At 48.3% G+C, this 15,866-nt stretch overlaps 1 protein-coding gene across 5 annotated transcripts in view; it reads right to left on the minus strand.

Moving 5' to 3' along the window:
- KCNQ2 (potassium voltage-gated channel subfamily Q member 2) overlaps positions 1 to 15,866 on the minus strand; it is a gene marked incomplete at both ends in the record, with an annotated part of 50,901 nt that overhangs the window by 16,932 nt on the left and 18,103 nt on the right. For 3 of the 5 annotated variants that reach the window (XM_079543600.1, XM_079543597.1, XM_079543596.1), the window contains 9 exons: positions 1,420 to 1,500; positions 5,301 to 5,330; positions 7,895 to 7,989; positions 8,810 to 8,905; positions 9,487 to 9,597; positions 11,905 to 12,030; positions 12,669 to 12,844; positions 13,924 to 14,050; positions 14,507 to 14,597. In XM_079543600.1, coding sequence (XP_079399726.1) covers positions 1,420 to 1,500; positions 5,301 to 5,330; positions 7,895 to 7,989; positions 8,810 to 8,905; positions 9,487 to 9,597; positions 11,905 to 12,030; positions 12,669 to 12,844; positions 13,924 to 14,050; positions 14,507 to 14,597 — 933 coding nt within the window. The remainder of the gene's footprint in view (positions 1 to 1,419; positions 1,501 to 5,300; positions 5,331 to 7,894; positions 7,990 to 8,809; positions 8,906 to 9,486; positions 9,598 to 11,904; positions 12,031 to 12,668; positions 12,845 to 13,923; positions 14,051 to 14,506; positions 14,598 to 15,866) is intronic. The other 2 variants (XM_079543598.1, XM_079543599.1) reach the window with 2 other exon arrangements.

A 15,866-nucleotide genomic window follows, 5' to 3' on the forward strand; every position in this document is an offset into this window, starting at 1 on the left:
CATGTCCTCCACCTCAGCCACCCTTTCTGTCATTGGCAAAGGCTCTGTGGAGGGAGTGGGAACCACAGTTCTTGCATGCAGTTTCCCACTGAGATCCCAAACCACTTGCACTGAAAAAAAACAGGGACCTTGAGGACAAAGTGAGGTGAAGACCTGCAAAAGGCTAGGCACAACATCACAAGCCAACCTATGGCCGCACTAAAGAAGTCTCCCTTTTACTGACCAACAGCTTGGTTGCATTTCCCTGCGGTATGAGGAAAACATGTCCTGCCTTCAGCTACTCACACCTCCTTCACACCAGGCTGAAAGAACAGCCTCATCCATGCAGCTCCAGAAGAGAGTGAGCAGACAGTGAATGTCTGCAGTGTAAAGGTCTGCATCTCCTGGTTCCTTCCAGGCACCAGCTGGCTACTGGGGGTGGGGGGACAAACTGGATTGAAGAGTCTAAAAAAATGCCTTCATCCCCCTGCTCTGTGCTCAGCCCAGCCCCAGCCTCACACATTCACACTCAATCTGTAGTCTGACCCGTCTGTGGGTTTCCAGATCCCTGCACTCTGCAGGGTCACAGCCCAGTGACCCTGTCTGTCCCACCCACAACTCACCAGCTCAGCATTTCCTTTCTATCCCCAGGGCTTTGCACTGCCCCTGTCACCAAATGGGGTGAACCACCTTGCTTAAAATACATGAAATGATCACTCCTGAGTGCAGACTGAAGCTGCAGGATGCCTGGGCTTATAAGGCAATTGTTGCCATCTCACCAGAGCAGGCATGAGGTGGTGATTCTGGCTGACTGATAGCCTCACCCAGAGGATAAGCAGAGCTGCGCTGAGCAGGACGGTTTCCAAACAGTAGGATGCTCACAGCAATGCTGCAAGTCTGACCCACCACTGCCACGTGCTGTGCTCCAGCTCAGCAGGATCTCTGACTTTTGTAACCTGTTTATGGAGCTATGGGAATCTGGGACACAGTGCTTCAGTCAGGGGAGAGAGACCAAGGGAGCATCCTTTTGCTTTTTCTCACCACTAAATCCTGCCTGCTCTTAGGGAAAGATGGAGGGTAGGCAATGAATTAGCACATCGTGGGCCTGAACGTCCTCCAAGGGCAGTGAGGAACAGGAAGGTCAGAGGCAAACCGAGAATACCACCTTGAGCTGACCCTCTGAAAGTACCACTTTGCATTTCCAGCCAAGCACTGTAACGTTACTCCAGAGACAAATTAGGCTGAAGAAATGCATGGGCAGCATGGAAGAGGGGCAGGGAGGAGATTGCTGAGCAACCCGTGGGGATGAGCTGCCAACACCTCTCACATCTTCAAGGTTGCAGACACGCAAAAGGCAGGAATGTGGGGGGAAAAAAAAAAGAAAAAAAAAAGAAAAAAAAAATGCAGTGAAGAAGTGTGAGCTTTCCAAGCTCTCCTAACTCTGTTGCTGACCTGAATGTCAGTCCCGATTTGCTCTTCAGGTTCCTCAGGAGCTCCAGCTGGTTCAAAGGAGGGATGAGTCTACAGGAAGAGAAAAAAAGAGTGTTAACGTTTGGGCAGAGCTGACCCCAGAGCCTCCTCTCCTGGAAGCTTTGCCTGCTGTCCCCTCCTTTCACCATATCTCAGTGCCACTGACTGCAATGGGGCAGGAACTAGCTGCTCTCAAAATGACCATAGCAGGGTGGTAGGAAAAGACTGGGACAGCAAGAGAGAGAGAAATTGTCTGCTTCCCCGCACTCCTGACCATCAGAGCCTGGCAGCATTTCTAGGCAGCATGGGGGTGTTGTGGCAGCTTTGCTGGATGTCAGGTGGAGAGATGCTCCTGTGCTGGAGGCAAATGGGGAAACTCAACCCTGCTGCTCTCAGGATGTGTGAGATGTATGCAGAGAGCAGCCTGTGGGGAATGAGAGGCAGTGATCCAGGAAAGGCAGAGCGCTACTGGGTGGAGATCCCCACGTTCTCTACTGCCTGCAGATGATTTTGCCCCCAGTAGAGCCATAGCCCTGTATGATGGCTTTCTGGATCAGGAAAGAACCAGGGCTTTCCTTTCTTTCTCAGGCTCACCCTATGACTTGCTGCAAGCTCTGTTCTGGGCTACCAGCACATGCTGCTGTAGGGCTACGTGTCATGGTTGTGCTACAGAGTGCAAAGCAAACTCAGCAGCTGTCTCCAATGCTTTCAACAAGGATAGGGCTACAGCCCAAAGAGGCACAGCTCCCAGGAGGGGTCTGTTCATTCATACTGGGAAAGGAGCCACGGAGGCTTTGATGGAAGCAGAATCTGCTCAAACTCCCCCAACCTACAGCTGAGGACTGGAAGGAAAGGGGAAGGAATAGGGCTGTGACAAATTTTAAGCCATTAAGAGACCAACAGGCTCACAGTTTTCCTCTAATAGGAATAGGAAAACAACACCTGGAAAAGCCTTTCCTCCGCACGCACAAATCCCACGCTCAAAAACATGGCTGATCAGCAGAACAGATTCAGTGTTCACAAAACTGAGGCAATCAAAAAAACGTTCCAATCTTAAAGATGAAGGAAAGAGTAAAAACAGGGCTGAAAAATTTGGCTCTCCTCCGCAGTGCAGCTCTGCACATTTCCACCCAGAGGCGAGCATGCCCTGAGTAGGTGAATTAATGATCCTCCTCATTTGAGGTGTCAGGAGGAGGCTGACCTTTGTGCACTGGAGCAGTGTGCAAGTGCTGGGCTGACACCTCTGTGCAAACCCACCACAATATTTGCAGACTGATGCCAAGACGGGAGAAGGAGGTGCATTAAAATCAAGCACAAAGTGTACTGCTAAATAAAAAGTGTATTCAGCACTTAATGCTGAGCGCACAACTATTCTTCTTTAGAATCATGGAACATCCCAAGTTGGAAGGGAGCTATGAGGACCATCGAGTCCAACTCCCCCTCCTTTATGGAGTTCTCTGCTTCAAAGAGCTCCACAGGGCAACGAACCCAATTTCTCAAGCCAGGATCACAAATGCATGGCTCTGATGCAAGTCACAGAGCTGAAGACTTCATGAGCTCATTGAATGGAAGGATTTGAGGCCCCTGTTCACTAAATAGAAAGATTCAGGATCCCCATTCACTACATGGAGGGATTCAGGGTCTCAGGAGGACCCTTCCCCTTGCATTAGCCCACAACCTGAGGTCTGCACTGTGCAGAATGTGACAACCTTGTTGGTCAGCAGAGATGCTTCCATGCAGAGCTGATGACATAAGCAACACAGAGACTCACTGCTGCTGCAGTAGGTGTGGGCACAGTGCACACGTGGTGAAGAAAAGAATGCTGTGCTGAAAAGACGATTAATAAAAATGGGCACCAACTCAGACCCATATAGACCCCAAATGTGATCCATAGTGACTGCTCAGCCTAACCTGCCCTTACAAAAGCAGCGTAACTGCTCTGCATTGCATCACTTCACCACAACCTCAAAGGGAAGCCTGCTGCCTCAGGGCTCTGTGTGCTTTTCTCTCTCTCCTCCAGGTCCTCGTGCCACTTGGTCAGCAAGGAAGCATGTTTTGGTGAAGGGGAGCTGGGTGAGGTCTGCATGCTCCAGGAGCACACACAGCCCATACCACCACTGGAACACCCAACTGCAACCCATCACCTCTTAGGACCACACATAAAAACACCGCACTGACTCCATTCCCCAAGCCAAAGGGAAGGTACAATTGCTTTTCCTGGTAGCACAGACAACGATCAAGCATTTGGGGACAGTGGGGACACCATGCCTCCAGCCAGGACATCACTGAGACCCCACAACATGAGGAGGGAGGGCAGCAGCACACAACAGAGCACAGGAGCACACACACACACAACACACACAGACGGTGATGATTTGTTTGAACAGCCCCAGTATGAGCAATGAGGGAGGGAGTGATGAGAAGATGGATACCATGATGAGGACTAAAACGAGTCTCCATGCTGTGCTGGAGTTCTACAAGGAGCTTATCACACTCACCATGACTTTGTCTCCAGTTTAAGTCATTCCTCCATAACAGGGAATACTTATGAGACTTATGAAATATGTTATGATAAGAGCTGGAGTGGAAGCATTCTTATTTCACTTCCAGCAGTAGAAAAATGCCCAGTCCTTAAAGCAGGCTGCTGTCCCAGACAGCACTCAATGTGCACTCAATCACACACTTTCAATCATGGATGCTATTTGCTGTAAATAAACCACACAAAGTAATAAGTGTGATTGAGTAAGGCAGCAAAACTCGCATCCGTGAAAACTGGAACCAGGTTTGCAAATCAGGCACTAAATCACACCTGTGTTAATGCACCTAGTGAGGATTTAAACTGCTCTAAGAACTGAGCTTGGCCCACAGTCTCCAAACGTAAGCCATTAATTCCACATCTTCAAATATTGCCTTTACTGCACCTTCAGGTACCCACCTCATATAAAATATGCCTATCATCTGAAAACCTGCTCTCTTCTGCAGAATCTGAGATAATATTGTTTGTAATAAATCTCACCCCAGCCACATACACGTCTGTTTGATTGGATTGAAAGGTCAGCTTTCAGAAGGAACAACTGGGACTAATAACTGCTTGGCTCCGGGTCAGTTACAGAAGGAAAAATAACCAAAACGTAATTACCCTGCTGAGATGGGACACTCCTTTTCCAAGCATCACACTGAATTACTGAGGGAAATCGTGAGCAATCACTTTGGCTTAGCACACTACATTTGATATCCCATTCTCCTTTGAAAAACAGGCACAGCCACTGCTGCAATTTTATTCTGCACTACCATCAATGTGTCCCGTGATGCCACCAACACCACTCACACCAGCAAGGGCAGCAGACTCAGAGCTACCCGGGGTGCACAGCTCCTACAACACTGAGATAACACTGATGGATGGGAAAAGAGGGCTGGGGAAAGGACAACAAACATGAGTGATGGGAGAGGAGAAATGGAAACATGAATGGGGAGGTATTCTTGTTAAGAGTTATATGATTTGGAGGAGGTTGTTAAGAACATCAAGAAATCATCGTTAATAAAGCGAGCTTATCAAGCACTCTCCCATTCTCCTTCCTTAAATCATCATTTTGGCACAGTTTCCCAACACTTGTACAAACCAATAGCTAAAACACATATGGGGGCACATGGAGTTAGTCAGCAGGCAGCAGGATGGACGGTCTGGTTTGGGGTTTCACTCATTCTTTTGAAAAAAAACCAAAAACACCTGACTTTCAGAGCTTTCTGGGTTTGTTTTTTTTTTTTTTAGTTAAAGGCTTTGTATATTACAGTCCCAAACGAAGAACAAGGAGTGACATGACACACGGTTCAGAGTCACATGCATGTCATACCTGGAGGCACCGTACGTTTGCGTTTGCGTGCTTTTCAAGAGTTTTCACCAAAGAAAACCAAAGGGATAAGAGAAAGGAAAAAAAATGGAGGGAGGGAGAAAAGAAACAGAACAAAGAAAATTAGCACATGAACCAAGTGCACTCTGGGAGCAGGTGAGCTGGGACCAGGCTGTGGGTGAGCATCAGTGCAGGCTGAGCTCGCTCCCTGCTCCTCACATCACTGCCACCCATGAGACAGGCTGCTGGCACCTCACTCCCAAAGCAAACGGGCACCACGGGGCAGGGAAAATGCAGGGGGACTCTGAGAGATCTTCAGGGAGGAATCCTCAGCCCTCAGTGCTACCAGCCAGGGGCTCCTTGGACCGGGAGGATGGCTCTAAGGAGCTCCAATGTTTACTGAAACATGACATTTCAGTAACTATTTTTTAGTGCAAATATATGAACTTAGCTGAAAACAATATCCTGTTCTCTTGAGTGATTATAGAGTAATTTTGGGGGTCTTGTTGTTTGGTTTTGGTTGTTGTTGTGGTTTTTTTTTTTTTTCAATATTGGTTTTGTTTTTTTATATAGGAGCCAGATGTATATTGCAGATTTGCTTTACCACATCTTGAATCTCAACATCCAAGCTGAGATGCTCTCAGAGTCCACCCTATTTTCCCCAGCAGAGAGAAACCAGCTCTCCTGCAGTGCTCTGAGTGATGCTCTGGGCACACGCATGCTCCTCCAAGTCATGGCTACCAATTTTCCCCACCAAACAGCCCCTCTTTTCAAAGGTGCCTTGGGAAGAGACATAAGCTCAAGTCATGGGGCTCCTGCTAGGAGGAACAAGCAGCCCAATGTTGAGCAGAAAAGGTGCTAAGGCAGCAGTGACTGCAGCTCACCTCTGGCAGAGGGGATGCTGTGTCCCCCTACCCAGTTCCCAACCACAGCCTGCAGCTAAGCTGCACGCAGCAACCAACACCATGGCATTGGGCTCAGGGTGCAGCTGTTGGTGCATGCCAGCTGGCTTGGAGAAGTGGGTAGGAAGGGTAGATGGGCAAAGTGAGAGATGGAAGCGGCAGCCAGAACATACAGTTATCCCCTTTTTAAATTAGGGGACAAGTATTTTGAATGATTTCAGTTCAACACATCCAAACCAGACTCAAAAAGAAGTTCACCACTTGCTTGGTAAAAAACAAACAAAGAGCTGAAGCCATCAGGGCTCACCTCTCAGGTGATGATCTGGTTACCTGTGCACAGATAGCAATTGGAGTTTTAGGGTGAAGCTGAGAGAAGAGAGCCCCATGCCCAAGGAAGTACTGGATGCTCTTATCCTCGTGCCAAAGGGTGCCCCTGTATGTCTGGCTGCATGCTAAGTTTGGGATTTTCAAGAGCAGTATAACCATGACCAAGCCCACTGAAGCCAATGCTGGCATTGTGTGCTCTGCAGAGGGCTTTGGGCCAGGTCCTGCTCCCCTCAGCAGCTGCTCCCAACCAACGCAGAGCTGGGACAGAGAGAGTTGGATGAGTGGGTTTTAATGCTATTGGGAAACAGTTTGGTTCTGTTTCATTGAGTTGTTGTTGTTTTGTTTTTTTTTCTTAAAGCAAAATCTTGATGTCAGTTCATAAATACCTTTAGGGAACAAACAACCAATCAGGCACACACTGGGAACGAATCCAACGACAACTTACTGACCATGACAATGTGAATTCCAACAGGCTTCTAAGATGGATTAACAGGCTGGCTAACACTTCGAACATGGGCTAATGCTTGCCCTGGGAAATGCATTCGAATGGCTAAAAGGCACCAGTAACACAGAGGAATTTTGCATCAGCACCAGCACAACCCAGAGCTGGACAACAGCTCTGCACCATAAGGACTGGGAGCACAAGGAGCCCGCCCCATCGTGCCCCCCAAAAAAACCTCACAAAGCTGCAAGAATATCCAACCAACACCATCCAGAGAGATCTGGGCAGTTTCAAAACACACCAGAGAGGAATGCACAGCACTGCCCAGGCAGGAAAAGGGACGGGCAGGGAAAAAAGGAAAAAAGGAAAGAGGAAAAGGAAATTGGAACCAAGGCCAAATGCACCTGGGGACGGCACCAGGGCAGCCCAGAGGGACAGAAGAGTGCTGAAAGGCAGAAGGACCATTAGAGCCTGGTGGAGCAGCACGAATTGCTGCACGCAGGGCAAGGCAGCATTTACCTAGGTCCGGGGCAGCTTGGAGTCTTCACACCTGGGCACGGCACTGTCACAACACAACGCAACTACCCCGGGCTTGGAGAAATAAAGGTGAAAAGAAGAGCACGTACATACACACAGAGATGAAAAGAAGAAAAAAAAAAATAACAGGGAAATTAAAATTGAGGCCAAAAGAAACACAAAATGAAACACAGCCAAAAAAAAAACCAAATAAACCTTGAAAGAAAAGACATATTCTGGCTATTAAGAGATGTGGAAATCTTTTTTTTTTTTTTTTTTTTTTTTTTTTTAACTTAAATAAATAAAAAGCTTAAATGAATAGCAACTTAAATGAACAATAAAACTCTACATCCAGGTAACAAACATGGAAACATTGGCACCACGAGGCAGGCAGCACAAGGAGGAAGTACCTGTACATGGGGACGGTGACGGTGCGCTCGTAGTACTGCCACGTAGAGTGCAGGTCTGTGCGGGACAGGTTGGTAGCATAGAACCTCCATGCAGCCTGGGAGGAGACAGGGTGGAATGGAGATACAGGCTGAGTTTCATAAACTTCCACCAACACCAATTCTCTGCTATCTGTGGGTCTGACCTTTTGCCTTCTCTTTGATGTGTGACAGATTTGGGATGCTACCATGATGCCACTGACCTATTTGGCACGTGACACATTTGGGGTGCGACCACAGTGCCAACGATTTACTTGACATGTGACACATTTGGGGTGCTACCACGATGCCACCAATCCATTTAGCATGTGATACATTTGGTGTGTTACCACAGTGCCAATGATCCATTTGGCACGTGACACACTGGGGGTACTACCATGATGCCACTGATCACAGCTAAAGATGCTGCAGGTACCAGGCACTCGCTGTCAGGAGCACTACTGCTGTGCATTGGGGAGCCACAAAATTTGGAGAGAAGGGAGCAGAGGAGTGTAAAACCACTCTTCAAGCTATCCGCCACGGCCAGCCTTCTGTGCAGACATCTGTTAGCATGAGGGAAAATGCTCCCAATTGTAACTTGGTATCAGTATAAATATTCTCTTTGAGAAAAAAAAAATATAACTGGTGAAACAGACTGTCCCAGTGTATTTGTCTCACTGTGCTGGGCTGAGTTTCATTCCTTTTCTCCCCCAGACTGCCTTTTGCATATGCTGCATCCCTATGGCTGCCTTCCTGGCATTTGTTCTCAGACAAGCCCAGCCACCAGCTGCTGTCTCACACTTCAGACATGCAGCACCATTTTTCTCCTCCCCTGCTCCCAGAAGTCCATTTAGACCTCGACATCAGGAGGATGCAGCCCTGAGGCTCCCAGCTCCTAACCTGAATCAGGCCTGCTGCTGGGTTGCGTCTCTTCTCAAAGTGTTTTTGCCGATGCTGCTCCTGAACCTTCAGAGCAAACCCCGAACCTAAAATGCCCTGGGGAAAAGAATGAAATTGTGCAGTTAGCAGGTGTTAGACAAGCTTTGAGAGGTTGCAGCCAGCTTTCGTTCCACAGCTTTGTTCCATCTCATTTTTGCTTCAAATGCATCAGGAAAGGAGCAAGGAGCCCTCAACCAAGGCAGCCCCAAATGTGGGCTTTGTTGGTGCTCACCGCTTTGGTAAAAGCAGCTGATAAAACAGGAAACATCCGTATCATACAAGCATGCAGCAAACCACCCCTCTGAGGGAAAATCAGATCTGTGCAACACTGCAATAGGGAGCAAGGTGATTTACTGAAATGGCACAGCCACCCCTAGGAACAGCAGCAGGAATATGGTTTCACTTCAATAAACATTTTCCATCTCATTTGTGAATAACTACATCCACATTTTCCATCCTGTTTGCTCATATGCACCATGGCTGTCCACACAGAGTGGACACTTTTTTTTTTTTTCTTCTTTTTTCTTTTTGACTCAGAAGCAGCCAAGCAGTTGAAGCCAGGAGTTCTTCAGGCACGTGAAGCCACAGGTTTGTGGTAAACAGGTAATAACTCAGCCCCCCACACTGCCCACACTCACAGCAGGGAGAGCGAAGAAGGAAACACCGATGAGTGTGAAGGTTGCAGCCAGCAGTCGCCCATTCCAAGTCTGTGGGTACTTGTCCCCATAGCCAATGGTGGTCAGGGTGATCTGCAAGAGGAGAACCCCAACCCTCAGTCACGTTGCTTTCTACTGGAAATCACATAGCTTGGGTTGGAAGAGACCTTAAAGCCTTTTCGGCTCCGACCACTATCATGGACAGGCACACCTCCCATAGACCAGGCTGCACAGGGCCCATTCATGGCCATGGGCACCTCCAGGGATGGGGCCCCCACAGCTCTGGGAAGCAGTGCCAGAGCCACACCACACTCTGAGTAAAGAATTTTATTTTCTGTTGCCATTTGATCCAAAACTCCTCTATTCTAGTTTAAAACCATCCACCCACACCTTGTCCTAACACTATCTCCCCATGTAAAAACTGCTCTTCATCATTTTTTAATAAGTACTGAAATAAAATGCTAAAATAATAACATAAAGCAATGCCACCAAAATTCCCTGAGCAGATGGTGGGGAGCAGACAAGCTCGGGGGCCATCCTGCCTTCAGCACATCTCAAAAGAAATCAAGGTTATTTGCACTCATAAGGATCTGATGCTGTTTATTGCCCATTTTCCCAGCAGTGCTTATTAGCCAGTCTCCCCTCCTACTTAAAAACTGCACATTAGCCCAACAGGCTGCTTTGTACAACCTAATTTAGAGGTATTTTTCCCCTCCTCAGAATTAACGTAATGTACCAAGAGAGGCTGGCAAGCTGCTCTGTGTGTTTTGGGGAAGGAGCTGAGAGATCTGCTGGAAACAAATAATCATTGAGCTTCAAACTGCAGCAAAAGGTGATTTTTCCTGCTTCTGTCCAAGAACCTCACAAATGGAGAATGCTGGGCCCTCCATCAAGAATTGAGGAAAAGTTTGGAGAGCCTGGGACACACAGGACAGGGAGGACTGGCACAACAGGACGTCCTTATGGAGACTTCTGCCCAAAGGACCCAAGGTCCCTCACCCTCAGCCCCAAGGACAGAGCTGTCTCCAAGGGTGGTGGAGTCCTGATGTAACTGACATGCTGTCAGAAACCTAACGCCTTCAGCCTGGAGCAAAACTGTTTTAATCAAATGGAAGCCCAATCCCAAAGCACCGTTTAACAGCACCCACTAAAAGCCTTATCAATTAGCTGCCATTTTGACAAAGCATTTAGTAAAATGCATCTACGTGGCTATTCTGTGCTGAAATACTGAGCTGAAGCAACACTCACTCCTTAATCACCGCAAACTTGGGTTATAATTTTTTATAATTTTTTTTTTACAATTTATGGAGACAACTGCAAGGATTTGGAGCCACTGAGATGAAATCAGGATACAAGCTCCTGAAACCGACAGCTGATTTGTTCTGCTCATTTCTTAGCACGTCTGCACTGGACGTGTGAGCCGGACAATGACAAAATCTGCTCGTTTTAATGAGGCTGAAATGTCACTGTCAGATGGACAGGAGCAACACCACGTGGTGCTCCAACACCTGAAATGGAGAATGAGGTGGGATGCTCTGCACGCAGCTCTCCAGCCCGGGAAGGGACAGCTCTGCCCATGGCTTTCCTCATGCTGAGCTCTGATCTGGGCCGTCGGCTTTCCCCCATTGTTTATTTCCTAGTTATGTCAAATTGGGCTTTGTTTTTATTTGCTGTCATAACCAAGGGGCTTGAAAAGCAATTCACTGCCTTAGCAGCATTTCATTCCCTTTACTGAAGAAGAGGAGCTGCTTGATCAGCCGATTCCTCCCCAAGCCTGTTATTGGGATTTGATCAGATCTGGGATTTTCATTACATGCTTTGTAATCAAGGCCAAACCAGCGCTGCAGTGCCAGAGCAGAAGAACAATAATGCAAGGAGATTAGAACGTCATTAATTCTCCCTTTGTTAATCAACTAATCCAATAATTCCCACGCACACACGGAGCAAACTGAAAGTATTGCCCTTTCTCTTTTGTCAGCAAAGATTTGCAAAGCGAGTGCTTTCAGCACTGAAGTTTTCCTGGTACTTAGAATGCATTAATTGCATGAAACATAGTCTGGTGCATTTAACAGCTCAAGTATGATGATAAATGATGGAAAGGTGGCAACACTTATCACAGTGATGACCACGAGGCTTTTATTAGATCTGCCACAATGGAGCCAAGTCCAACTGCTAATCTTCTCTTGCTGTGCTGCCCCAGGTAGCTCAACAAATGCGATCCCATCGCATCTCCTACAAGCCTTATTTAAGAAATCTAGCTAAATGGAATAGCCTGAAGCCATTTAATAAAAATGTTAACTAAGCAGTCTGTAAGCTGATTCCTCAATAAGTGATAGAAGATGGGGGGTTAATGGACATTTTATTTTAATAACCAGCAGCTGCTCTACAAAAATTACTTACCAGACCCCACCAGAGTGCATCTGCGTATGTATCAAAGTGCTCATTTTCTCCTTTCTCGGCCAAGTATACCAGGAAAGAGGCCAGGATGAGGCAGAGGAAGCCAATATACCAGGCAGTAATCAGCTCCTGCAAGATCATTAAGGGACAGAATAGAATAAATGCAATCCTGGTGTGCATCTCCGAAAGCTGAGCCGCTTGCTTGCGGTTGGCCTCAGAGCTGAACTTGCTCTGCATCTGTGCATGTTTAGGCTTTGGGTTTCGGCTGGAGATCAGAAGTGCTGATTTTCAATGTAGTGCAGAGAAGGGACATCTGAGATGGGCCCAAGTGCTAGTGGTGCCCAGCAGCACTCGCAGGATGACCCCCACCCTGCAGAGCACATCGCCTGAAACACCTCAGCAAGTGGAAAGGGAGCAGCGCCAGTATTTAAAGATGTGGAACAGAAATGAAAATATAATTACTTCTCCAGCCCACGCATAAGTTAAAACTCAAACACGAGCCCCCAAATCTGCTGGCTAATTGCTAACTCCATGAAATGAGCTCAGTGTGCAGGTGGTCACCGTGTTCAAGGCATTCCCTGCAAACATCCCAACATCCCTCCCATTTCTGTTCTGCTGGCTGGAGGGCTCCACAGGACCTTGCATTCCGCACATCACCACCTAGTGAGTGCCCTCTCCATCCTCCCAAGCCTGGAAGATGTTTTGAGTGGGAACCAAACCTAGGCAATGAAAAGAGGGGCTCCACGTCCCTGCTGGGGCTCACTCACCTTGCTGTGCGCGTAAACCACGGAGCCCAACAGCTTCCAGGTGCCACCCCGCCGGTCCATGCGGATCATGCGCAGGATCTGCAGGAAGCGCAAGCTCCTGAGCGCCGAGGTGGCAAAGACGTTGCCCTGGGAGCCCGCTGCCAGCACAGCAATGGACGCGATCAGCACCATGATGTCTGCGTGAACAAAGGGCATTGAAAGCTGGAGACGTGCTGCTGGAGCACCACCAAAGGGGATGGCGCTCCCACCGCCACTGGCAGCAGAAGGATGTGTGTGGAAGTGCTACCGTAATACCTGGTACCAGAGGGATACGGCAGAAGGCTTAACTGGACAAAAGGAGCAGCTAGACACCCGATGGAAACATTTTGGTTTTCTTCTCCACACTCATCATTCCCAAGAGAATGTGTTCAATGTCACTTGACTGCATTCTGATCCAGGGCTAGGCTGGGCTAAGTCCTTGCTAGGCAAGGCAAGGACTTTTTTAGCTGCTGTGACACCGTGCTGCCCAGAGGTGTGAGCTGCCCTGTCTAAACACCACTAAACACTAACAGTAAACACCGTAACAACCCCAGAGTGCTCGAGGGAAGAGCAAGAGTCCAAGAAAAGAAGTCATATGCTATAAACCCCAAACCCGAGGATCACAGAAGCAGGTTGGCTTGGGTAGAAAGAGAACTCAAAGACCATCTAATTCCAGCCCCCTGCCATGGATAGGGTTGCCAGCCATCAAATCAGGTACTAGGTCAGCTTGTCCAAGGCCCCATTCGACCTGGCCTTGAGCACCTTCAGGAATGGGGCAGGATCCTGAAACCCTCCCTCTTTCTTTTGCTATGCAATTTTTATGAATGATTTTCTGTGCAATAAATGAAAATCCCATGTGTGACTCTTGCTACTTGCTGGACACCTGAAAGCAGGCTCCATGGGGGATGGCATGGCTCACCTGTCACTCCTGACCCCAAACAAAGCACCCACTGTGCTCGGATGGCCCCTTGCACAACAGGAGCACCGAGTGCTTTACAAGAAGGAATTAAGGCTCACAACCCCCTTGTGATGCAGCTCCTCAGCACCCAGGAAGGCAAAACGAGGCACGGAGTGAACAAACTGATGGAGAGGTTGGGCAGGGACCTCAGCTCCTCCCTTCCCTTCTCTAGGTGAGTAACAATCCCCAAACTGCAAGCAAGAAATTGCAGCACTGTGCAAGCAAGCTCTTCAATAGCCATCTTAGGTTGGGAAACCCCATGCAGGAGGCAGGTCTTACCAATGACGCAGAAAGGCTTGCGGGCAAATTTCAACCTTCCTCTCCAGCCCCGGTACCGACAGCAGCAGCCAGCTGCCCAGATCCGCACAAAATACTCGACCCCAAACACCACGATGGTGACAATTTCCTGGGGGAGACAACATGCCATCAGCCTAGAAGGAAACGTGGTGAGCATGCTCCAGAATTAGAGACCCAGTCCAACAGCCTAAACCCTGCTCTCCTATGCAATGCAGAATTGCCCCACAGGACCATATGGTGGAAAGCCCTATTTTGAGTGATGCTCAGACCTTTGCTGCTGGGTTTTCCCTTTCCTGGGCAGGGGATGAGAAAGAGGAACAAAGCAAAAACAACAGAAAAAGTTCAGGAAAGAGGTTTTAAAATATTACATCAGAGCAAATATTGTGCTCAGATTACTCCTGAGTGCCCTGATACAGATTTCTCCTTTCCTTATTGTGGGTCCCAACAGACACTAACCCTTGCCTGAGTTAAATATCCCCAGTCTTAGGGGTAGGTGTTTTTCTTGTGCATTTTAAACTTTATTTTGATGTGATATTGCTCGCTTCATTTGCAAATCCCAACTCACCAGAATATAAAGGGCTCCTTCAGAGCTGTTCTGATACTCATCGATGGTCGAGAAGACAGACAGCACCAGGCAGGAGAAAACAAGTAGAAAACTATAGAACACACACACACACACAAAAAATACAGAGGGACAGAACATCAGTCTTCAGAGCAAGAACTTTTCACACTCGGTCACACGGTTTGACATTTACACACAGGAGCATTCACCATGCTGTGTCTTTAACACTGTCCCTTTACAAGGATACCTCTAACTGGTGATGAGGAGATAAGAAGCAACGAGGCCACCAGACCCATGCAATCACACTCGGGGTCACTCTGCTGATCAGTCACAGGGCTCACACTTAACACTGGAGGAGAACCAACCAGCAAAAGGGAACCTGGATCCCTGATTCTATGAACAGAAAGGGTTGGGTGTGGAAGGACCCACTGGACCAGTATCGGTTTGGCCATGACACCTCCATTTCCAGCACGTGGCTGCGATAGCCTCTGAGATCCCTTCCACGTTATGTCAGCTCCAACAAACATGGAAACACTCCATTGCTACATCCTCATACAGGAAAACTTGGCAATTCTTCAGATTCAATTCCACCAGCTGCTTTCCCAGCATCCCTTGTCCACACATGACCAAGATGGGGATTTAACAGAGATGGGATTTGGGTTTTGGGTGGTGCTGTGTGAAGGCAGGAGGTGAACACAATGATCCCTATAGGTCCCTTCCAACTTGGATATTCTACAGTTCTGTGATAAAACGCACACAGAGGCTGCCCCTGCCAAGAGTCCTCTCCACATGAGCACTGGGTGCACCAATGCCCATCCAAAGGCACTGATGGGCGGCAGCAGCTCCACCCTCTGCTGACATTTGATGCCAGCTCTGCAGCCGTGGAGGTGTCCTGGCACCTGCTTGTGGCCGGAGCAATCCCCACCAACCTGCCATGCCCGCTGCTTACTCAAAGAAAAGAAGGGAAATTAATTTGCTGCAGATCAATTTACTGAAACAATGAAGTAGGCCAGCACGGGGAGGAACTAAAAGCTGCGTTCTTTCAAAGCATTAAATAATTCATCCGTCTGGCTTTGTCTCACATTCCTACAAACTGACTTTCAAATATTTATAAGGCACGGTCGGGCTGCCGGGTGCAGCTGCTTGGTGCTGTGTAAAGAGAGGCACTGCAGGGCTGTGCCTGCGGCTTCTCAAGAGCCATTAACATCACAGTGCTCAGGTAGAGAGGGGGAATTGGCAGTATTTATTCTGACCACAGGCAGTGCTGAGTCTGCTGGAAGGAAGGGACCTTCAGAGCCACTCCGCAAGGGCTGAGCTTTGCCAGCAGCAAGTCCCATTCAGCACAGAACAGCACAGGACAATC

The sequence above is a fragment of the Tetrao urogallus genome (assembly GCF_951394365.1).
Source record: "Tetrao urogallus genome assembly, chromosome: 16".
Taxonomy (NCBI): Eukaryota; Metazoa; Chordata; class Aves; order Galliformes; family Phasianidae; genus Tetrao; species Tetrao urogallus.